The 23,110-nt window shown below is 41.7% G+C and overlaps 1 protein-coding gene across 5 annotated transcripts in view; it reads left to right on the plus strand.

Annotated features, from left to right (window-relative positions):
• Window positions 1-23,110, plus strand: part of znf385a (zinc finger protein 385A) — a 150,755-nt gene that overhangs the window by 26,536 nt on the left and 101,109 nt on the right. For 2 of the 5 annotated variants that reach the window (XM_004911924.4, XM_004911928.4), the window contains exon 2: window positions 22,624-22,782. Coding sequence is in view for 1 of the 5 variants with exons in the window: in XM_002935660.5 (XP_002935706.2) it covers window positions 22,773-22,782 (10 nt within the window). In the remaining 4 variants the exon portion in view is untranslated. Of the gene's footprint in view, window positions 1-19,908; window positions 19,928-22,167; window positions 22,783-23,110 lie in introns of those variants that run through there. The other 3 variants (XM_004911923.4, XM_002935660.5, XM_004911926.4) reach the window with 2 other exon arrangements.

A 23,110-nucleotide genomic window follows, 5' to 3' on the forward strand; every position in this document is an offset into this window, starting at 1 on the left:
ATAATGGCCCTAAACATTGCTGGTTCGAGGTGCTTCAGGGTAAGGAGGATGCTATATTAACAGGCTTATTGGTGTGAGTATAGATCCATCTTCACTTTAATATAAGAACAGTTGGTGCCTGAGGCCCTTTGCAAATACAGCAAATAAAACAGGCAAAATGCATAATGTAATAAATGGGAGCAATTTTGTTCACCGTAGCTAGCTGTATTAGCATTCTATACATAGCTGGAGCCCACTGTCCTCCTGATAAGATGGACATTGCTTCAGTTGCATTACTCAGTGTAAGTCTCTTTTGTCACCCAAGTCAGCACAAAATAATATACATAACTAGTGATTTTCATCCTTGATTCTCGTAAACCCAGAATAAACAGGTATTGAGCAAAAATACGGTGATGATGTCCATTATTTTATCATCTCTCTTTCTGGTGTCAGCAGGGGTTTTATAATTGCCAGTGCCATTTAATTTAAGGTAGAACTCCACCCAAACACAACTTATGCTTTTGGAAAAGCAAAAACATAATTGCAGTCAACTTTGTAATATATATCAGTTAAAAAATATGCAGCCTTTTCATGATTTAATCTAATAATATAGTTTGAAACAGTTAATCCTTACACTTAGTACGTGCACCTAATTGTTGTCCTAATTTTGCTATGTGGGCATACAGTATGTAGTACACTCTCCCACATAGCCATTAAGTACAGGATTCCCTTAGCGTATTTACCCTTAGGTGCTGCTCCTTTGTACCTCGAGGATATTGCACATGGCAGGAGCAAATTATGCCCACATTTGCACTGTTCACAAGCTGGTGAAAATATTCCATCTTTGGGCACACCGATTTGCTCTGGGTTGTGGGGAAATAATCAAGGGGATCAGAAGCCAAGACCATGGTGATCACTGTATACAGCCAGACACACATTACCCACCAAAGTGTTTATTGTAGACATTTGTATCCTTGTTTTATTTTGAAATGGTTCATCATTCATATTAGTCCCTTTCCCCAGTGGAGCTTACAATCTACTACCCTCACCATGCACATTCCTACACTAGGTTGGTTTCATTAGGAGCCAGTAAAACTACCTGCATGTTTGTGGGAGGAAACATGATTGCTATTCATTTAATACATTATGGGAGATCTGCACACCCTGCGTGCCATGGCTTACTTGTGCCTAAGACTACTGAGCCTTGCAGCCAATGTACTAACAAAGAAGCAACAAACACAAGGAAGAATGTTCCTTCACAACTGCTTAGTGTATTGAAGATTAATGGATGCAATTGTACACCACCTAGCTCTTGTTCTGCTCATTTATAAATGAGCTCTACAATTTATTGCAGCAGAAGAGAACCCAGTGGTCCATACACTAAGCCATTTCTATAATAAAATAAAACGCGATCAGACTTTTAATGCATCCATGTAAATTTGGCTAAGGCTAATGACACAGTACTAGTTATGTACTTTTAAAGTGTAAGAACACTAAAGGGTGTAAAAGTGGTCCTTAGTTTAGGGTATGGCTGCCCTCTGCACCTAACACCAGCTTGAAATTTGGCACAGGGTGCAGATGCAAGGTGCAAGGCCTCTGTCTGCCCATCATAAACATGGTGCTGAACATAATTAGTGCAGTATCTATGGGGGGAGTGCAGGTCTCTACCACTGGCATACCTTTTTTGACCATTTGCCCCTCTTCAAAATTAAGGGTCATCTGTGACGAAAGCAAAATTACCGGTTACCCACATCACTTGTGGGTCTCTGTATAGAGGAAGCTGACTGCACAGGATCTGCTTCCTCCATAGTTGAATCACTGGTCTCTACAATACATTTTGAAGTGCAGATACCTGCAGGGCAAAACACTTTACATTCAGTAGTATTAGGAGTGGTATTAGGCTGAGTAAGAAATTTGTCTGCCCTTGTTTTCCACCAGATGGCAGAAAACGCCCTGTGTGCCAGTGGCCTAAAGAGAGCTCCGTGCTTATGCCAGGCTTGCATTCTCCTACTGTGTTTGCTGCTGCCACTTCAGATAATAAAGCTTTACAGGCCACTTGATGTACGTCTTCCTGCAGTCACAGGCCAGGCCCTCTGGGATAAAAAGAAAACATACTTTCCTCTGGAGCTTTATACAATTTCTTTAATAAAGCTAAAGGTTTTGATCATATCCCACCTCAGGGCTATGGCTGTTAAGGCATTCCAGTCCTCCCAAGTTCATCAGAGCACAACTGTGTGCGACTTCAAGCAATTACAGCCAACCGTGTATTAATAAAATACCACTAAAAGAGCTGGATCAAGCCCCTCTAAAGACTCACTGACCCACTTGTGCTTGACACATTAGATGCTTTGTATTGCACATGGCAGCTACCTCCAAGCAGCATTATAAAGTTGTATCAACAGTCAGACATGTCAGTGGCATACACATAAATTGCACTTTAATGCAGTTATTAACGTCACTGCTGCAACTTGAGCATGATTCCCCAAATGCAAACTAATTGGAGTGGAAATGTGGCTGATTTAGCTTATCCTGTGTCTGTAATGACACTAGAATACAACAGAAAAAAATACCGCATTTTTGGGAAAAAACATGAGGGCTCATTTATGTCTGCAGACACAGTGTGCAATTTGCATTTTTCCCTGCCGTAAGTTGCATCTAAGACCACTTTCATTAAATGTACTTGCGTCCAAATGCACCCTGCGTACTTCTGTAATTGCCCTGGAACTAAATTATTGGGTGCAGGCGTCATTCGCACACCAAACACCAGAACTGACATGAGTGAACACTGTGCAGACTGTGAAAATATTTGCCATTGCCAAAATGTAATAAATGTTGGGAATTTTAGAAATCAAACCTGTGGCCCACCCATTATTAAACTGCATCTCCTAAATCCCACCAATAATAAAATGACGTCTGTGGGTGCTGGTTTTTCCAGATGCATCCATAATAGCACCAATTTAGCTGGTCCATGTTCTAAAAGCAAAGAATTACCTAATAGTTCCATGTTGGATATTCAGGCCTGGCAGGGAAAGGGTGCAAGATCAATTAGCCACCTCTCCCACGTCCAAGCAGCTGGCGGCTGCGGTTAGTAACAGGGATCCGGCACCCTTCTACAGTTACCCTTTTTTCCTCTTTACATCCATTAAAGTCAAGACTGGCAATGCTGACAATAGGGCAGAACAGCAAATTAGTAGAGAAGCTATTGAGCACAACACTGACTCCAGTGAATTATTAATGGCCATGGTAGCTTAATAAGTAAGAGGAGATGCTGGGCAGCAAAGCGATAGCCCAGCAAGGTCACAGGACCGTATGTGAAGTCCTGCATGGCTTCATCTCCTAAAGATACAGTTTTATTCAGGAAAATCTGAATACCCGCCTTCTTGCCCCTACTGCTTCATGAGCATACACTCCTCCTTATCTGCACTGCTGCTGGACAATAACCTCCCAGTGGTATTCATATCAGTGACAGCAAATGTATTGCTGTTAGAGATTAACCTCAAGGAGGGCATAGACATTGCAATTTGCTCGTTTGCAATGTCACCAAACAAGCGCATCTTCTCCCTATATGCCCACCCAAGGTAAGCGATATAGAATTTCAAAATCAAAACTGCCCTATCAAGATCTGACCAATGCCGGATGGGTAGGCTGTTGGGGATGCCCATACACAGGCAGATAAGCTGCCAAATCAGTCTAAAAGACTCAGATCAGCATCTAAAATCTGCCTGTGTATGGCCACCTATAGAAGGGAAAATATATACTAATTTCCCATCCAAGGTCAGCAGTTAAGCATGTTTATTTGTTCTATTTATGTCACTGTAAAGATCATTGCCAAAAAAGTTATTTGTTATGTGTTTCTTTTTATAACCAAAGAGAGGGTAATATGCTGGTCTCACATATATATATCTGCAACACATATACCTGTATATAAAATCCCTTAAGAGAGTGACTCTGTAGTACTGTCTTTCCAAGAACTGGGAAACAGGCGCTAGAAGGCTCAGAGCACACAAGCATGAGAAGCTCTCGCTAGATTACTACTTTTTGCAGGGTTGTTGCCAGAAGATAAAAGAACTGAAAATGTTTCTTTTCTCTTATCTACATAAAGGCATTCATTTCAAAAAGCCCCCTGAGAAATGACCCCTAACCCAGCTGTGCTTGGATGAGAAGGAATAAAAAAGCACTGCCTGGGGACATATTGGCCTAATGCTTAGGGATAATCACTGGTTTCACAGAATCCTGAGGTTTTGGCACAGGGGATACATTTTATGTCTCTCCTATTCTATTTCCAAGTGCACACTGCACGGGCCTGGGGATCGCTGTGAAAGGAGAAGGAAGGAAGAGGATCACTGGTCTGTATTTAGGAAAGTGAATACAATCACTGGGGCAAGGTCCCAAATGTGCAGGTTGTGAAACTCTGATAGGACCTTATATCCTGATATCTCACAGAAATTAACTTCAGCTGGCTATACACTTACATATTAACATACAATTTTTTTTTTCACAAACTCAAATTTTGATATATCTGCCACTTGCTCTTAAGGCTAATGCCAAACGAGGCGTAGGGCAGATATTTTTGGCTTGCCGAAAATATCTGCCCTACGCCTTGTCTGGCATTAGCCTAAGGGGCAGAGTTGGCGGCTTCTATCAGCTGCGTTATATATTTTGTTAAAAATGAGATAGGTATCAAAGGAGCAGGGAACTTGTGGGACAATCTAGCATTTGTTTATATTACATTTTCAGGTTTACAGGAAAAAAATATCCCTACACCCCTTAGGCTGGCAGTCATTCAACCCCTATCTCCCCTTGTTCCATTGTGAAGTGATGGATTCTGGCGCTTACCCTTTGCTTTTTTCCCCTTTCCCTTTTTCTTTTTAAGAATTTATGCACCACCCTTTGTGGAAAGCAAAGGGACCTCAAGTCCCAGGATCCATCACTTCACAATGAAACAATTTAAAGTAGTTGAGAGCCTAAGAGAGGTGGAAAATTGGTTCCTGTGAGTTAAGCTGGCCATACACACACCGATAATATTGTATGAAACCTCGTTTCGTACGATATTCGGTGCGTGTATGGCAAGCCGGCGAGTCGACTGGTATCGCAGGAGGCTGCTGATATTGGTCCACTCGCCGATCGCCCAGGTCAAAAGATTTTGATCGGGCGCCATAGAAGGCGCCTGAGCAAAATCTGCCCCCAGGGCTGAATCGGCAGAAGGAGGTAGAAATCCTATTGTTTCTACCTCCTTATCTGCTGTTTCAGCCCTGAAGGTTAGTGGCGGGTCTGACGATCGTGTGGCCACCTTTTTCGGCGATTTCCGCAAATCGCCCCACCGCGTCTGCCATCCCGCTGGCGACTTACATGTTCGCCGGTGGGATGGCAGAGGTAGGCAACTCGGGGAGATTAGTCGCCCGCGAACAGGGAGTTAATCGCGGGCGACTAATCTCCCCCGTGTGCCAGAGCCCTTAGAGGTAGACTATCATTATTTCTTCTCAGTCTGAGGAATCATGTATGTCTTTAACATACATATATTTATTTCTTTCTGGCACTACAGAAAGTGTTTTAGCTCATGTCATGTTTGGGTCAAGGTGGTTGTTGTTCCCAATAAATAAAGCACTTAACATATATAAAATGAGTGCTGAATTAGACTGAACCCTGTTTCATTTTCTTTCCTTATTTGTCTTTAAGAAAGTGTGGGGATAAGTACCCCAAATGGGGTGAAACATGTAAGGGGTCTGACATTAAATCAAGGAGATAAAGGGAGAACAAATGGCTAACTCAAAATGTAATTGCTACCAAGAGGTTGAAAGAGCATATCAGACAGATATCTATATATACTTTTCAGGCATACAATTCTTTACTTTTCCCAGATGAATTCCCCCCTAGGGGATTGAAATGCACTGGGATACGTTTGAAATCTTTATTATTGTACATTTGACATTTGAAACACATTCCATGCCATACAAGAGGCCAGTCTTCAATGAACCCCAGAATAATCTACAAGCTATCTGAAGTATTAAATATTGTTTGGATATGAACATTGTCTCACACTAAAGTACATACTTCAGGTCTATTGTTTGCAAAGAATCAAACTTCATCTGTGCTTAATCCAGGCTTGATGTACATTTAAATGGAAATGCTTTCCTGCTTATTTTAATTGTTTTTGTCATGTCTGGGATCTATAAACCCCGTAATATGGCCTTGACTAGAAACCTGATGATGCTGGAGGTATAAACTAGAAAAAGCAAAATGGAATTATAGTTCTTTTCAACCCATTAAATTTCTCTACTTTCTTGAAAAGTTGTGCGATCTGTAACCCTCAAGCTGTTCAGTCCATACAGTATATTGTGAACTGCCCAATTTTGACTATTAGGTAAAAAGTGATCAAACCACCAGCACAGCAGGGATAGTGGGCCCTTTTATTTAGCCACCAAATTTCCTGTGCAATAGATTTAAACTACATGAATATAGCGAATGTCAGCACAGTTCTATCCATCTATCCATCCAGAAAAAGTCTTATTGTCAGTAGCAGATAATATTGATAGATGGTGATAATTAGTCACAGTCTATATTTTGCTTTCCATGTAATCAGGCCTTGTAATATTAATATTTCAGAGCCATATAGATCACTGCATCGCAATAATATTGATATATGTAATGCATATGAGCCAAGATTAAAACTGTTGTTCAGATACTTTCTTACCCTTGACGTATTTATAGTGGAATCAATAATGGGCACCCAGTACAAATTCTCTTCTTACAACAGCTGAGGGTCAACAAGTTTGACATTACAGTTAAACCTCATAACCCTTGGGCTCTTGAGTTGTTGCTGACCTTTAGCACAAATATTAAAGAAACTACCCACCTCACTGGCGTTTATTACGCTGCTTTCTTGTTTCTGTCATTAATGTTTATAATTGTGATCCTTTGTAAAGTGGATCTTAAAGGAAAGCTATGTCAATAATGTAAAGTCAATGGGAAAAGTGTCAATTTGATTGGTCAGAAAGTTGCTGACGTACATAATATGTGTGCCATAAGTCATAGTTTTTTCCAGTCACCTCTCTCCCCCAACTTCATATTGCATATACCCTTACTGAATGTTTCCTTATGCACGGAGCAGTGGTTTAAACATAAGTTAGTGGGTCCTACAGCAAAATTTTATTTAGGGGCCCCTAAATATTTGGAATAAGACATTTTCATAAACATATATTGAAACTTCTTATCAGCTAGTTTTCCACTTAGCCCTATACCTCCTGGCCCCCCAACAGTCGCAGGGTCTGCTTCCTCTAGAGCAGTGATCCCCAACCAGTGGCTCAGGGGCAACATGTTGCTCCCCAACCCCTTGGATGTTGCTCTCAGTGCCCCCAAACTAGGGAGTTATTTTTAAAACCCTGACTTGGGGGCAAGTTTTTGTTTAATAAAAACAAGATTTCCTACCAAATAAAGCCCCTGTAAGCTGATAGGGTGCATAGAGGCTGCCTAATAGCCAATCACAGCCCTTATTTGGCTCCTCCATGAACTTTTATGGTGCTTGTGTTGCTCCCCAAGGCTTTTTACATTTGACTGTGGCTCTTGAGTAAGAAAGGTTGAGGACCCCTGCTCTAGAGCATATGTGTCAAACTGGCGGCCCGCGGGCCACATCCGGCTCGGCATGTAATTATATCTGGCGGGGTTGGCGCACGCATTCGCCGTCATACAAGCGTCATTCAAGCGAGACAGAGAGAGCTGGCGGGAGAAACCGGAGTTCTGGCGCTTACTTGATTTTTTGGCTGGCACAGGTACACGGAGCAATATGGCTGCTGGCACAGGTACACGGGGAAATATGGCTGCTGGCACAGGTACATGGGGCAATATGGCTGCTGGCACAGGTACATGGGGCAATATGGCTGCTGGCACAGGTACACGGGCAATATGGCTGCTGGCACAGGTACACAGGGCAATAATATGGCTGCTGGCACAGGTACACGGGGCAATAATATGGCTGCTGGCACAGGTACACGGGGCAATAATATGGCTGCTGGCACAGGTACACGGGGCAATAATATGGCTGCTGGCACAGGTACATGGGGCACTAATATGGCTGCTGGCACAGGTACATGGGGCAATAATATGGCTGCTGACAGGTACACGGGGCAATATGGCTGCTGGCACAGGTACATGGTGGATCAGTGAGTTTCCTCAGAGTACTCTGGCCTACTCTCACACTACAGAAGGATACTGTATATACTGTATACTGTGTAAGCTCCGCTGGTGTGAGGAGTTATGTGACATTTGAACAGCCTCTGTAAGCACTTTGTAACATGTGATGGCTTTATAAACACAGAATAATAATAACAGTAATCTTTTGCAGGAAATTTGGAATATGAAAATAGCAATTCATGCAAATATGTTGGGAATGGTACAAAATATGTTTTCCTGTAGGATCAGCCAATATCATATTTATTGTACACTGCTAGAGAATATGTTGGTACTTTATAAATACATGTTCTAACATATGGCAGATGACAGGCAACTGTAACATGCTGTATCTATAAAAACTATTAGGTCACTGGTGTGTAGTTTAAAAATGTTTTTAATACATTTAAATCATAATCTTACATTCTCTGATTTTACATTTCTCAGATTTTACATTTTTTTTTACAGTCCCTTTTAATGCATTTTATATTTACACAATTTATACAGGAATCTATTGTTTCCCTCTGGTGGGGGAAGGAATTTTATTGTGCACTTTAATAGCTCCAGTCTATCTTGGCTTCTCCAAAGACCCCCTGGGGTTGTTATTTCTAACCAGGCTCCAGTTAAATGTGCAACATTGGCTCGTTTGCTACAGTGGAAGTGTTGTGTCAACTCTCCTTCTACTGTTTCTTCCTTCTGGAAGAATGGAGCCTTAGGGGTGTTTGCTATATTACACAGTATACGTGGTAAATAAAAGCCACTTTTTTTGGTTATTGTTTAAACTAGAAGTCATATTGTCAAATTGTGGTCCTCCAGCTAATGAACTACAGGTGCAGCCCCTTTTTGTTACCCATGTTAGACCTGGCAGGTACAGAACACCACTGATGCAATCAGTTGTCGCTGAGTTAAGTCATAAAGTGATTTTTTAGTGTTGAACCCTGTCTTACATAAGGTGATCATCCCTCACTATCCATACTTCTGCTTGACCAGACTCAGCACTGCTTCACTTTTGCAGATGAGTTGGGAATAGAGGAACATGTCTTGCTGCATTTAACAGTCTTTAAAAACATGTGGAAGCCTTGTTTTGTGGCTGTAGGTAGGTTTCAGGCAGGCAGGAGGAAGCTGAGACACTCATATACTGTTCTACTCTTCCACCACTACTGCCAAACAGAAAATAAATATTCTCTTCTTTATACCCAGGGATAATGCCTATTGTAGCCTCTTGACAACAAAATCAGTGACGTCAAAGTGGCTTTTATACTGGCACACCTGCGGTCCACCCCTGGCTTAGTCATCCAGTCAATATGATAGCTTAACCTGCATTCCAGAACAGAAATAAATATAACATGTACTGCTGGTAGCAGAGTCTGACTGGTCTGCCAAAGTACCAGTAGGGAACAGTCCCAGTCTGCCCTAGTCAAGGACAATATCCATCAACACTTTTTTTATTTACACCATAGGCCTGTAGGATACTTATTACATTTGCATTGTTTATATCTAATTGTTGTGGGAGTGGGCCCTCAATGCTAGGTTCTCTGGTAGGCCCAAGAGACCCAGTCACCTGGTTGGCAGTACTGCAGAACAGATTCAAAATTGAGGGTTCTAGAAGAAATAACATTTAGAGTGAACTGTCAGCTGGAACAGTGATATCAGCCACTCAGAGCACCTAGTGGCCTAGTTATGCCTTTTCCCTAGGCACTATAGGGTTAATTTACTAAACCAGTAGGTGCTAAAAAGTTGCCATTCTCCGTGTTTTTTTTTCTATCCACAATGCAGAGTGGTTACCTGACATTCCAATCAATCTTAACCATAATACATCAGTACAGGAGCTAAACTTGTGCCTGTTTGCTGAATCAGACAAAAGATGCAGCATTGTTATTCCTAACCATGAGACATTAATAATGATGTGTATATGGAATTCAGCTGGCACATGTAGGAGCTCCTATAGGCCCAACATGCAGAGGGAACCCTGGAACTACAGTGTATAATAGGCAAGTGTCAGACATGGGAGTCCCCTGTGCCATGTTCTGCAGGAATAACATATTAAAGTTCTGAGCAAGACTGTTGCATGTAGGCACCAGCACTTTACCTAGTGGTATATTGACTGGTGCATTTTTGTGCCTAATGGTATATCTTGTGACCATAAATAAGACTTTACAGCCATCTCTAGTTATCATACATGCATACAATAGTTATTTGCTGAAATAGCTACCAGTCTTTTTGCAAGCTCTGCGCATAAGGCAAAAACATAAATCTCCACTGCATGAGATCATGACTTGACATTGCTGCTGGGAGAGTCTCAAATTGTATGTAACACTGGCAAATACAATGACCTTTGATCTTAGGCAGTAAATAATATATATGAAAACATATACCTTTCCGCATATCAGTCAAGAAAGTAGCTAAGAGGCTGCTAGAGATCCATTTTACAGTGCTCCATAGACTACACAGTGCTCAGGTATTCTCAGGTATTTATAATGCACCAACCTAGTCATACTGATTACATACAAATAGTGACCCATACAGGATGTAGAGAGCAGTGACGTGGGGGTTGACCTTCAACCCATGTGTTTACTTTTAGTTCAGGCAGCTTAGGGTTAAAATTTGGGTGACCATTGAGGGCTTAGGTTGGGAATGTACACTCTTCTTCTACTCCCGAGTTTCCCTGTCTGGGAACCTAAGGTGTAAGCAGAAGTAGCGTACAGAGTGGAAAGACGTGAATACGAGTTGGGAGCAGGTCCTACAATGGCAATATTTGTGGGTAAGCGTTGTGTGTAGGTTAGGGTTGGGTGTGGATTGGGTTTTTCCTGACCTGCACATAGCTAGTAGAGAGGGCCCTGCTCAACAGCACTTACAATCTAAAAAATATAATATATTTCAACAATAAGTGTAGTATTGTAGAACTCATGACCAGTTTTGGCCAAAAGAGCCATTAGTACACAGGTCTGCATGGCATGGATTTTATGTATCACTGTTTGGCTTCAGGTTTGCTGTCAGCTTAGGGTAACATTACAATCTGCAAATAACAAACAAAAATGGAATAGATAAAATGTGCAATTTCCATAAGAACGGATGATAGGTTAAATCAAAATGGATGGTTAAATTACTTTACTACACACATCTTTGGTGAAAATAATGGGGAGAAGGGATAAAGCCGACAAGACTATTAATCATATAAAAGTTATCAAGGTTTACACAATGTCAAGCAATGGCCCTTATCTGACTTATGCCTTGCAAATCCCTTTTGCCTTATTGCTCTGTAATAAGGCCCTGCTATGCAGCTCCCTCAGCAGTGAAGGGATTAATAATACTGCAGCACAGGGGTCACCTTGGCTGATGCAGGAACAGCAAAAACCACAGTCGCCAATGAAGAAATACTGCAGGCATAACCCTTGTCTTCCCTCCCTGTGTGCAAGTTGTACAACAGGCCCCTGGCAGCTAAGAATGCAACAATAAAAGCCAAAGCCCCCACACATATCAATTAAATCTAAGCCTGCAAAGGAATCCTGAATCACTGAGAAGTTTGCATGCAATTTATTAATAAAAAGTATTAGTAAATAAATTACAAATTAACAAATTCTGATGCAGTTAATGAATATTCACAAAGAAAAATGAGAAATGTGGATAGTATGCAAATCCAACCTCACTTTCACATTATATTCAGATGTCACCAGATATAAATGATAAAGAAATCACTCTTCTTCTGGCATACAGGTCCCTTGTCATGCGTACAGGTATATGTCTGTTAGGATAGCCCGCAGAGCTTACAATCTATTTCCCTCATAATGCGTGTGTGTATCAACATGGCGACACAAACACACCAGTAGAAGCTGTAGGCTGTGCTTTTTGATCTATTTGGAAAAAATCACATCATTTTCCTATGCCGGGGGCAATGAAATGAGGTGATGATCTTTCTTCATTGCATATGACAAATTCTTTGCACAGAATTGCTTAATCTGTCAGGGCTAAATAGGAGACACATGCTGTTATAAATGAGGGAAATTACCCATGATCAATTGAAAGCAATGCCCGCACTAAAAATTTGGTGGCACTTTTTATTTTAAGGACAAATTTGGAAAAGGGCAGCATTTTGTGAGTTTAAACATTTCTATTACTTTGAAATAGTGTGTGTTGTTTTTACTAATGGATGCAAGAACTCCTTTTGTGTATAATTACATATAATAACAATAGAAGTACTGGATTACAGCCTCTGGGCAAACACTAGAGTTCAGAGCAGGAGCGCCAATGAAAGAGGCATGATATGGGAATACATAGATTCATTCTTACAGGCAGAATCCTGTACATTCCAGAAAGGCGGGACACACTGAACTCATTTTGATGGATACATGTCCTGTATGTACTCCCCATACTAATGATTTTATGTATTTTAAGCTGGCCATACACGCACCGATACTATCGTACGAAACCTCGTTTCGTACGATATTCGGTGCGTGTATGGCATGTCGGCGAGTCGACCGATATTGCAGGAAGCTGCTGATATCGGTCGACTCGCCGTTCGGACCGGTTAAAAGATTTTGATCGGGCGCCATAGAAGGCGTCTGACCAAAATCTGCCGTCAGATCGCCACGTGTGTGGTCACCTTTAGGCTCCTTCAGCTGTGCCTATAAATACATGTTTTGAGAACCCTGCGATTACTGCTATGTTTGGAGTGGTGGTAGCATTAGGGTTTACCTGTGTCAGTACACTTCCAATCCTAAATGAAATCCATTTGACTGCAAATGGAAATTTGATCTGTTGGTGATATACACAGATTGCGAGTCTCTTAATTCTGCAAAAATAGAATGTTTGGCCATATCTCACCACACATGACCATCTGTACAAAGCTATGCCCAAGAGCAGACAGGTGTAACTAATAACTTCTAATAAAACCACACTGCACCGGTGTGTCTAAATTCCTGAGAGTTTTTGGATGTGAATGACGCAGTTTAACTTGATGATGGAATGGCTGAAATGCAGGTATATTGTTTCTCTATAGAGACCATTTTGTGTACAGAAGAACAAGCTTTGAACTGCCTAGGGTTATATATCATACAGTAGAATACAGGAATGCAGCACTACATTGGTTTATTTAGATGGTAAATACCTGGTTGTCAGGTACAGAAAAAAGGAAAGGCTTTCCGGCTAAATTTTGACATTTATAGGGATGATTTGCTACTGCAAATAAAGTTATTTACATACTGTACATATCACCTTTGCTTTTGACAGTGGAAGCAACTACCAATACCTTCATCTATATATCATTTCCATTACAACCTTATCACTGCAATGCCATTATTGTAAATATTTCATTATTATTATCAAAAGCCAAATAAATTATACCTGGCATGAAGGATGCCTTTTCCAACCCCCGCTTTGGCTGTTCACAAACCCAGTTATCATGCCCCATATCAGGCCATGCCCCCTCCTGGCTTTTTGCAGTGGGATTGTAAACATGATAAGAGCCCTATGGTATGCTACAAGAGTCTTAATATTTAATATTTGCATTAGGCAAACATTTATGTAAAATAAAAATAACAGTATACTGGTCTGTTAATTGTTTGAGGGGGCTAGGGAAAAAATATATAAAAATATATTGCATAAACCAGCTCATATTTAAAACCCTGCTTCATCTAAATAAACCATTTTCAAATAAAATATACTTTTTTTAGTAGTATGTGCCAGTGGGTAAACCTAAAATACCACCTCCTGGAATCATAGGAAACACAGTACACACAAACAACTGATATATATATATATATATATTTCAGTTTGGCAAGATTATTTAATAGGTCACTTAACATAGTATAAACTATCTGTTGGTGATGTATTCATTTTTGGGGTATAGTTTTCTTTACCGTGATACTAAACAGGACAAGGCAGGCACGGGAGGGCTGTTTTAGTCACCAAGTGCAGGTTTCCTGTTCTTGGCACAGTCTTATCCTTTAGTAAGTTTATCAGGAAAACATTTTCACTGGTATTTGTCTAATGGGTAACACCTAAAGCCTTCCTGTCAGACATGGGTCATATTCGAAAATACTGTTCAAGCGGAGGGCGGCATCGCATTTGCCAGTAGCATGACTATAGACAATTCTCTTTAGCAAAGGACAGCTCTCTAAAGCCCTGGTTTATATTGGTAATCCAGCACTGACCTGATGCTTTTACTCGCTTTCTCTTGAAAATCCATTGTTTCCCAATGTGAGCAATAGTATCACTTGATATCAGCTTGCCAATGTTACCCAGTATAAGGCAGCAGGGGGCTAGGCGAGCTGTACTTGTGACTTTGCCTCTTACAATACAGCTCCAAAACTACGGGAGGGGACGGTGGTTAGAAAAATCAATATGCAGTGCAGATTCTCACTGGAAAAGCCACCAGCAGATTTAATTAACCCCGGCACTGGTGGAACAGAAGCCTTCAGGGAGAGTGGTTTGCTTTACCAAGAGTGAAGTTAGCTCAAATTCACAATCACTCCAGCAAAATGTTGTTAATAATAACAAAAAAACCTACACCAAATTGTCATAGGTTGTTCTCTCAGACTTGTATCATTTCTAAATGGTACTCTGAATTCATAAAAGTAGCACCCGGGACCTCAGTTCAATGAAAAAATGCCTTATTCATGCAAATGGAATTTAAGCTTCTTTTCACAACATTTTCAACATCTTTCCTACTCCAATTTTACTTTGCTTCTACCTGTGACTATCCCCCCCCCCAGAAAAGCAGAAATACTAAGAAAAATATGGAAATTCATAAATAGTAAAAATGGTAAATATTTAGTGGTTTTGTGGCTGCTCTAAGAAATATAACACAAAAATAATGTCAGAATTAAAACATGTTGCTTTTCTCTTCATATAAACCTGTATTTTAGCACATGTTCCTTCAAGTCAGGGCAGTCCTACTGGATGTTGGGGGCCGGACGTGGCCCTTCAAAGGATTTATATGGCTCCAAGTCTGTTTAGAGGCTCCACACACTTTACTTCACTCCATAGACATCATTATTTTAATTTAATCCTGCTGCCAGCATGCAATAAGCAATATAATTGGCTAATTCCCATCCACCTATCACTACTCATAATTTTATATAACAGTAAGCACCCTAGCCTGATGAACAAGAAGCAGTGACGAGGGCAAAAATACCTGCTTGAGGTCACCATTTGCTGTGTGTTAGCTAGGATATGTTTGGCTGAGAATGATGAGAATAATCTTTTGTAGCCTTGTCTGTTGCCTTGTGATATACTGCATTACTATCAAGTTGCTGGAAAGAGCTTAGCTTTATGTGACTGAAAGGATCAATGCACACAGGCTATAAGGATACTCTGCTTCCTGGCATTAAAAGCCCTGAAACGGCAAATCAATACAAAAGTTACATTTCAAAACTACACTGTAGGTTTATATATATATATATATATACACACACACAAACTGTTAAGCTAAATTCAAGTTGAAACTGTACTAGCTGTATTGATATGTTAAATTGAATACATATACATGTCAGTTATAGCATAGTCTGATGAATATATCTTAAAAACAAATATTATTTTGTTGTATAAAATAATTATGAAATACAGTTTTGAAGGTACAAAATAGACTGAAGGCAAAGTTGATCAAAAAGCTAACAGCTGCTCTGGAGCCCAGGAGTATGGAGTAAGCTTACCAGATCACTGGGTAAATCAAAGACATGTCTAATTAATGCAAGTTGTTTGGCTGCACTAATTGCATACTGATTGCATTTCTTTTAACATTTTATGTTTATGTGCATTTAGTACCTACAAATAAAAACAAATATCCTATTTTATATGAAAAGGGGTTTCATAGTATATTTTTGTAGAGGCATTTCATTTTTTCTGCAGCCTTCTATCTGTAATTTAATATAGTAATTGCTCATGATCTGAAAAGCTTAATGTTTGGTGCATGGAAAAGTAGGGCATAACTGGTGATTGGGGGTCCAAGAACTGTTTTGCTGTGGGCCCAGTAATTGTTATTTACACTTCGTTCTTTGGGCACAGATTGTAGATCTTTCACAGAAGAGACAGAAAACATGTTGTGGTATGAATTCTGTCAGACTGGATAGCACTAGCCAAATTGAGCAGGGCATCTAATCCGATTCTCCTAGAAAGCAACAACATGGGGTACAGGGGTTGTGACCTGCAAGGACCGTGTGGCCTAAGGCACAAATAATTAGATCTTTTCACTACAGAAGAAAAAACCCACTGTGAAGGCACCAAAGAAAATTCCCCAAAACAGGATCTGAGGGATTTTATTATTACTTTTATAGCACTGAGACATTTCTCCAGCACTGTACAGAGATTATTTATCATTCACATCAGTCCCTGCCCCAGTGGAGCTTACAATCTAAGGTCCCTGCCACATTCACACCCAATATAATTATTTTATCAGGAGCCACATTTACACTGGAGTTTGAACTGCCCTATTAATTGCCTTGGCAAAAGATTTTTCAGTAGCTGTCCATGCATGAATGCTGTTAACAGTTATAAATTAATGCTGCTATTGCTATGCTTTTCTAGTGGAGCATTTACCCAGGAAAGGCAAGATGTAAGGCAATTCAGTCCTATAAAAAAAGAGAAATATGTAGAGAAGAAAAGTCTATGCCCACAATAAATCATACTCTAACATTTTAATACTATCAAGGGGAAATAAATGGGCATCAGTCCCTACTAAGATACTGCATAAGGGAATCTCTTCTCAAAAGAATCATTCTCAGGAGGAAAGGCAGCTTGCTAATGTGCAGTATTCGAAGAAGATATTTTTATTCCTATGTCAGGCTCTGCCTTGACTGTTTAAGTTGCGACAAAGAATTTTGAAGTGCTTTGTCTCTGACTCTGACTGTCACTGCATGTCATTTCCCTTTTTTATGCAAGAGAGTCTTGGTTTATTTCAATTATTCTCTAGTGTAGATAAAATCGTAGCATCTGAACACACATTTTCGGGATGGCAAAAATGTGTACTTCAGAATTATTAGTGATTTATGGAGGGGGCATTTTCCTATAGAATATATATTTTACATTTTATTGAGCTAATAATTATGCATCAGGCATGTTATGGTATAGCCCCCTTAAGTTTAACATGTAAGATGCAAAACCACAGTGATTGGGAAATGCCCATGACCACATGGGGCTTGCAGAGACAGAATTGAAAATCTTGTGATTTTAGTTTCCTTGTATTTATTCACACAGCTGCTGTTCCTTGCGTTGGTATATAACCGTTTATACATTAAAGTTAACGAAACGTTATCTAATGCTTTGAGTCACTGCTGGGAGTCATAGAGACAAAGCATAAGGAGGGATGCACTTTGCTCACCCGTAAATTGCAATCAAGTCCCAATTACTGAAAAATCAGGCTCATTTAATTTGAAGGCAGACAGGCACAAAGGAAGGCATTCTGGACTTATTAAAAAGCAGTCACAAGGAAGTCAGTCTCAAGTAATTAAGACAGACTCAAACTATTTCTGCATTTTTCTCATGGTCGGGGCTTTAAACACCAGGGCCTAATGACGAAGGTAGTGGGGGGTGGTGGTTATAGTTTATATGAGGGACATCGGCTTAAGCTTCTCTAAAAGTTCATCCTTCTTTGCCTGCAATCTTGTAAAGGGCAAGTGCCTCTGGGGCCAGAGTTCTCTTTCCTGTTAAACCCCACCTGAACTCTGCACCTCCCTTAAGGAGAAAGAAGAAGAAGCTAGGAGACACGTGCAAATAGCTTGGGGGCTCGCTAAATTCTCCCATTGAAGAAATAGCTAGGCATTTCCTTTAACTAAAAGTATGGATATTATTGTTTAAGCTAGCAATACAATGTTTTGTACGGTTTTCAGACCATGTGAGGGCTCAGAATTATTGTCCTGGCACTTTTCTGATCATGGAAAACTGATCAATTAGTCAATTGAAAATTTGATGGATAACGATAATATCTGTGCATGTATAGATTCATGGGTGACCTACAATGTATTTCCAGGACATTACTTTTGTACAATTATTGTCTGCCAATCATTAATGGCCAAAACATTGGCAGGTTTGCTATTTTAAGGACTTTAATACTACAATTTCAATCTGAATGTTAGTTTTAGATTATTGCATTCAAATGTATGATTGATATGCGAACATTTGTCATCAGACAATTAAAATTTGAATGTTTATGGCCAGATTTAATGACATAGTTTGGGAACCAGTCCATCACTTTCAGCCATTTACAGAACATCCCTGATATTTCTGATCCAGGGTAAGGGACCACAGGAGAACTTGCAATCATTTCTTAACATGGGAAAAATTTCTAAACCGTAAAAAGGAATTTACCCTGGATCAACATAATACACCATTATAATAAAATCATGAATAATTCCCTTATCAAAACAATATGTAGAGCATCTGCCATCAGGACTTCCCATGACAGGCAATGGCATGATGCTAATGGTTTGACAGTGAAGAATATTTTACAGTGTATATCTTTCACATGAAGAGGGGTCATAATAAGCCCTGAACTGTAGATCATGCTGGCTACATTATACTACGTTTGGCCAGCAGAAGAGAAGCAGTTGGAGAATGGACATAGTCCATGCTAAAATCTACACAAGCTATCGGGCACCCCTGGCTAGAGATCTGGTATATAAATGGAGGTGGGCTACTTCGATGCCCGCCTGCTGCTAGTAGCATACACAAATGTCTCAGCAGAGGATCACTGGTGTGGTTGCACCAACATGGGATCTCAAGTCATACATAAAGGGCAATGAAAATGCTGCCCAGCCCGCCACAATCTAAAGTTGTGATCCACTGTTCTGGTGCTGCGAAGGCTCAAGACTGAAGCTTCTCATACATTAACTGCCCGCAGCTCTGAGAAAACTAAATTAATCTGAAATTGGTTGGGATGTTCCAACAAGGCATCTTTTACTTAATCAGAAAACAAATTATCAGCAATTAGCAGGCTACGCAAATAACTGTCTCTCATGAGGCTGCAATGTTAAATCCAATTAAAAGTCTGAACTCTAACCCACTTTAAAAAGTAAGTGGGACAGTGACAGAATCTAAAGCAGATCATGGGGTGCAGGAAGATTTGCTATAGCAAAATAGGGAAAGATAGTTGTAATGAGTAAATGCATGCTAGGGACACATGAAGGGCCCCCCAGAGTTTTCTCTGGATACCAGTCCCTGACCTAGGGCCCTTCAAGGTTGTGGTTACTGTGGAGGTGCAGTGGAGGAAGCCAATGGAGGGAATACAGTGAAAAAGGGGGGAGGTAACTGCACAAAAATGGATGATATGTGATGAAAGCAGAAAGTGAGGTTAAATATAGAAGAGAGAAGTGCGAAGACAGCATAGGTAGGAGTGTAATATACTCGCCAAAAATAGCTGGGAAGCGTAAGGGAAATGAATATTAGCAGAAAATAAAAAGCAATAGATGCGAGGCGTTAGGGGCAGCAGACTGGGAGGACTGAGGCAACACCTCATCGGGGCGGGAGAAGGATGGGTCCGGCCGGAGGGGGCCGAAATCAACTTCGATGGAACTCGGTTTGGGAAGAGAGAATAAGATAGATAAGCAAAGCCCCGCATCACATCCCCATCCAGTGCCGCTGAGAATTAGGACAACGAACAACCATCCCCGTCTCCCCCCCCCCCCCCGCTCCCTGCAAGCAGCTGACGGGCCACAGCAAGGAGAATCCCCGCTCAGCACGGAGAGCGTTTAGTATTCTGGGCACTTGTCACTGACTCAGGGGGGAGGGGGCTCTGCTGCACTGGCTGAGTGGGGGAGAGAGGCGGCGCACAGCGGAGGGACACGGGGGGACAGCGGTATGGGAATGGGATGTATGGGGGCAGTGGGATGGGATCTATGGGGCAGTTGGACGGGCTAGCTCGGACGTGCTTACTGGGTAACTGGCACACGTTTCTCTGGGTGCCGCCGTTCTCTTACTGTATAAAAGTGGATGTAGTGCTTGAGAATCAGGAAGTTTATGGAGGGACCATCTCACCCGGAACTCTTGCAGCGGTAGAACTACATCTCCCAGAGCAGGTTGTGTGGGGGGGATGCCCTGAGTTGCAATTACACAGCACTGCAGAGCTGCAGCCTGACTTTGGCTTAGGGACCTCTTGCTGGGAATCATTAGATGGATTCGTGTGCGAGGTCAGTGCGTGAGTAGGTGCAGTAAGAGCAGCAGTGTAAGGGTGTAGACTGTCTAGTAAGGGCAGTACATTGGGTATACCGTGTAGGAGGGGTAGGTAAAATAAGGGCACTGTATGGGGGTAGTAAGGGCAGTACATTGGGTACACCGTGTAGGAGGGGAGTGTATGGGTAGGTACAATAAGGGCACTGTATGGGGGTAGTAAGGGCAGTACATTGGGTACACCGTGTAGGAGGGGTAGGTAAAATAAGGGCACTGTATGGGGGTAGTAAGGGCAGTACATTGGGTACACCGTGTAGGAGGGGAGTGTATGGGTAGGTACAATAAGGGCACTGTATGGGGGTAGTAAGGGCAGTGCAGGGTTAGCAGCAGTAAGGGCACTGTATGGGGGTAGTAAGGGCAGTACATTGGGTACACCGTGTAGGAGGGGTAGGTAAAATAAGGGCACTGTATGGGGGTAGTAAGGGCAGTACATTGGGTACACCGTGTAGGAGGGGAGTGTATGGGTAGGTACAATAAGGGCACTGTATGGGGGTAGTAAGGGCAGTGCAGGGTTAGCAGCAGTAAGGGCACTGTATGGGGGTAGTAAGGGCAGTACATTGGGTACACCGTGTAGGAGGGGAGTGTATGGGTAGGTACAATAAGGGCACTGTATGGGGGTAGTAAGGGCAGTGCAGGGTTAGCAGCAGTAAGGGCACTGTATGGGGGTAGTAAGGGCAGTGCAGGGTTAGCTGTAGTAAGGGCACTGTTGGGGGTAGTAAGGGCAGTGAATGAGCAGGTGCAGTAAGGGCACTGTATGGGGGTAGTAAGGGCAGTTGGAGTGAGGTCAGTGAGGGGGTGGGTATATGGGTAGATGCAGTGAGGTCAGTGTAGGGGGTGGGTATATGAGTAGATGCAGTGAGGTCAGTGTAGGGGGTGGGTGTATGGGTAGATGCAGTGAGGTCAGTGTAGGGGGTGGGTGTATGGGTAGATGCAGTGAGGTCAGTGTAGGGGGTGGGTGTATGGGTGGATGCAGTGAGGCCATAGGAAGGTCATTAGGTAGGTTATGACAGACACTGGAGTAGGTGGCATGGGTGCTGGAAAACTATTAATGGCTAATGTGGATACTAGTTGGTAATCCAGTTGTGCTATATGCCACAATACACCTATATTATTGATCAATTTGGGTATTTTATAGTGGTAGGAAGGTTGTAAGACAAAGGGGCACTATTGTAGGACTGACACCGGTTTTGAGGAGGAGAGGTTAATTAAATATAACATAAGAATTCAAATACATAGCTCCAAACAGTTGGTTTTTTTTGCAACCCTGCTTTTGAGATCCCTTGGTGTGGGATTGGGCTCTTACATGACAGACAGAAGCAGCATCATTGTGGACTGAAGCAAAAGACAATCAGGGCACTAACTGGAGATACAGGGGCCATGGTACATGAGCAGGATTAGGGTAAATCCAACGAGTTATTAAATAAAGAACAGCCAAAGATGCAACCATGCTCTGTAAACTCATATTTCTAGGCTAGTAGTACTAGGCTATGGGCAGTTTAAATCCCATCTTATTTCTGAACTATAATTCCCAGCATCCATAGCAGACACAAATAGGGTTCTGTAGACTCATAAAAATATCTAAACATAAAAGTGTTTTTATGTCACCAAAGTAGTACCTAATATTAAATCATGCACTTATTCCTCTTTAGATAAATATATATATTTATTGCCTTTGCTGGCATGCTTTCAGTACAAAATACAGACAGACCAGAATCCCAGATGTGTGGTGCCAGGGGAGGAAGAAGGAGTTAAATGTATTGCTTCCATGGTCCCCACCCTTACCCCCCTTTGGCAAAATTGCTAGGCCAATGGGACGCTTCAGGTGAGACCAGCCCAACCCCTCACCTGGCACAGAGGGAATAGGAGAGGTGCTGGGTGTGTGTCCCAGACACTGTTCCTCTCCTGCTCACTATAGGGAGTTTGCTTCTTTCTCCTAACAAGTGGGTGGGGTGCAGGGGTGAACCTTTTCTGGAATTTTGCCATAACAGTCGCTTGTGAGCAGGAAAGGAGCGAGGAGTTGGCTTCTGAGTGTCTGAAAAGTCTTTAGTTTGCCCGACTCCTGCAGTTGCCTCAATTATACAGAAACAGAGCGCAGGATATTTCTCTCTGGGATCTCTAATGCCCTTAAGGATTATGCTTATCTACACCACTGGACCCTGGCATGAACCCTTAGGATTATATTAAGGGCATTATTCTTCCTTTCCTGACCCCTCTTCCCTCAGAAATCCACAAATCGTTTCATTGCGATCCTCCTCCACCCCCCTAGCCTGTCGCACAGTCTGTCAGAGCCCTAACGTTTCCTCTCCCTTCTCTGTGCTGGTGAAGGGGCTTTTCCATCTGCCTGACGAACAGACCAGAGGGCTCCGGGACCATCTGTAAGGGAAGGCTTTGGGAAAAGGCAGAGCTGCATCTCCTTGCAACATTCAAGGGAATCTTTCCTGTTCCTGTTTGCCGGACCCCACAGGATAAAAACCATGATCTTGGGTGAGTTACCATGTATTATTCTAAATAACCAATGCTGCTTTATTCCTTGGTATTGAGCATGTTGAAATACAGGCAGTGCATTCTGAACAGCATCACTTTACAAGTTCCTTTCACCTATACAACCTCTACGAGCTGAATTCTTTTCTTTTCATTCTCCTTTAATTCACACAGTTAAAGAACTACAAATAAGAGTACCCTTGGATAGCTTCCTTTTAGGGGTTGCTGGGAAATGCAGCTGCAGGTCAGGCATGCCTTTGATCTCTTTTCTGTGTGTATTTGTTTTTTTCACTGTTTCGGCTGTGCACTCAGGTTTTAACAGATATCACAG

Source organism: Xenopus tropicalis, chromosome 2 (genome assembly GCF_000004195.4).
Source record: "Xenopus tropicalis strain Nigerian chromosome 2, UCB_Xtro_10.0, whole genome shotgun sequence".
Classification (NCBI taxonomy): domain Eukaryota; kingdom Metazoa; phylum Chordata; class Amphibia; order Anura; family Pipidae; genus Xenopus; species Xenopus tropicalis.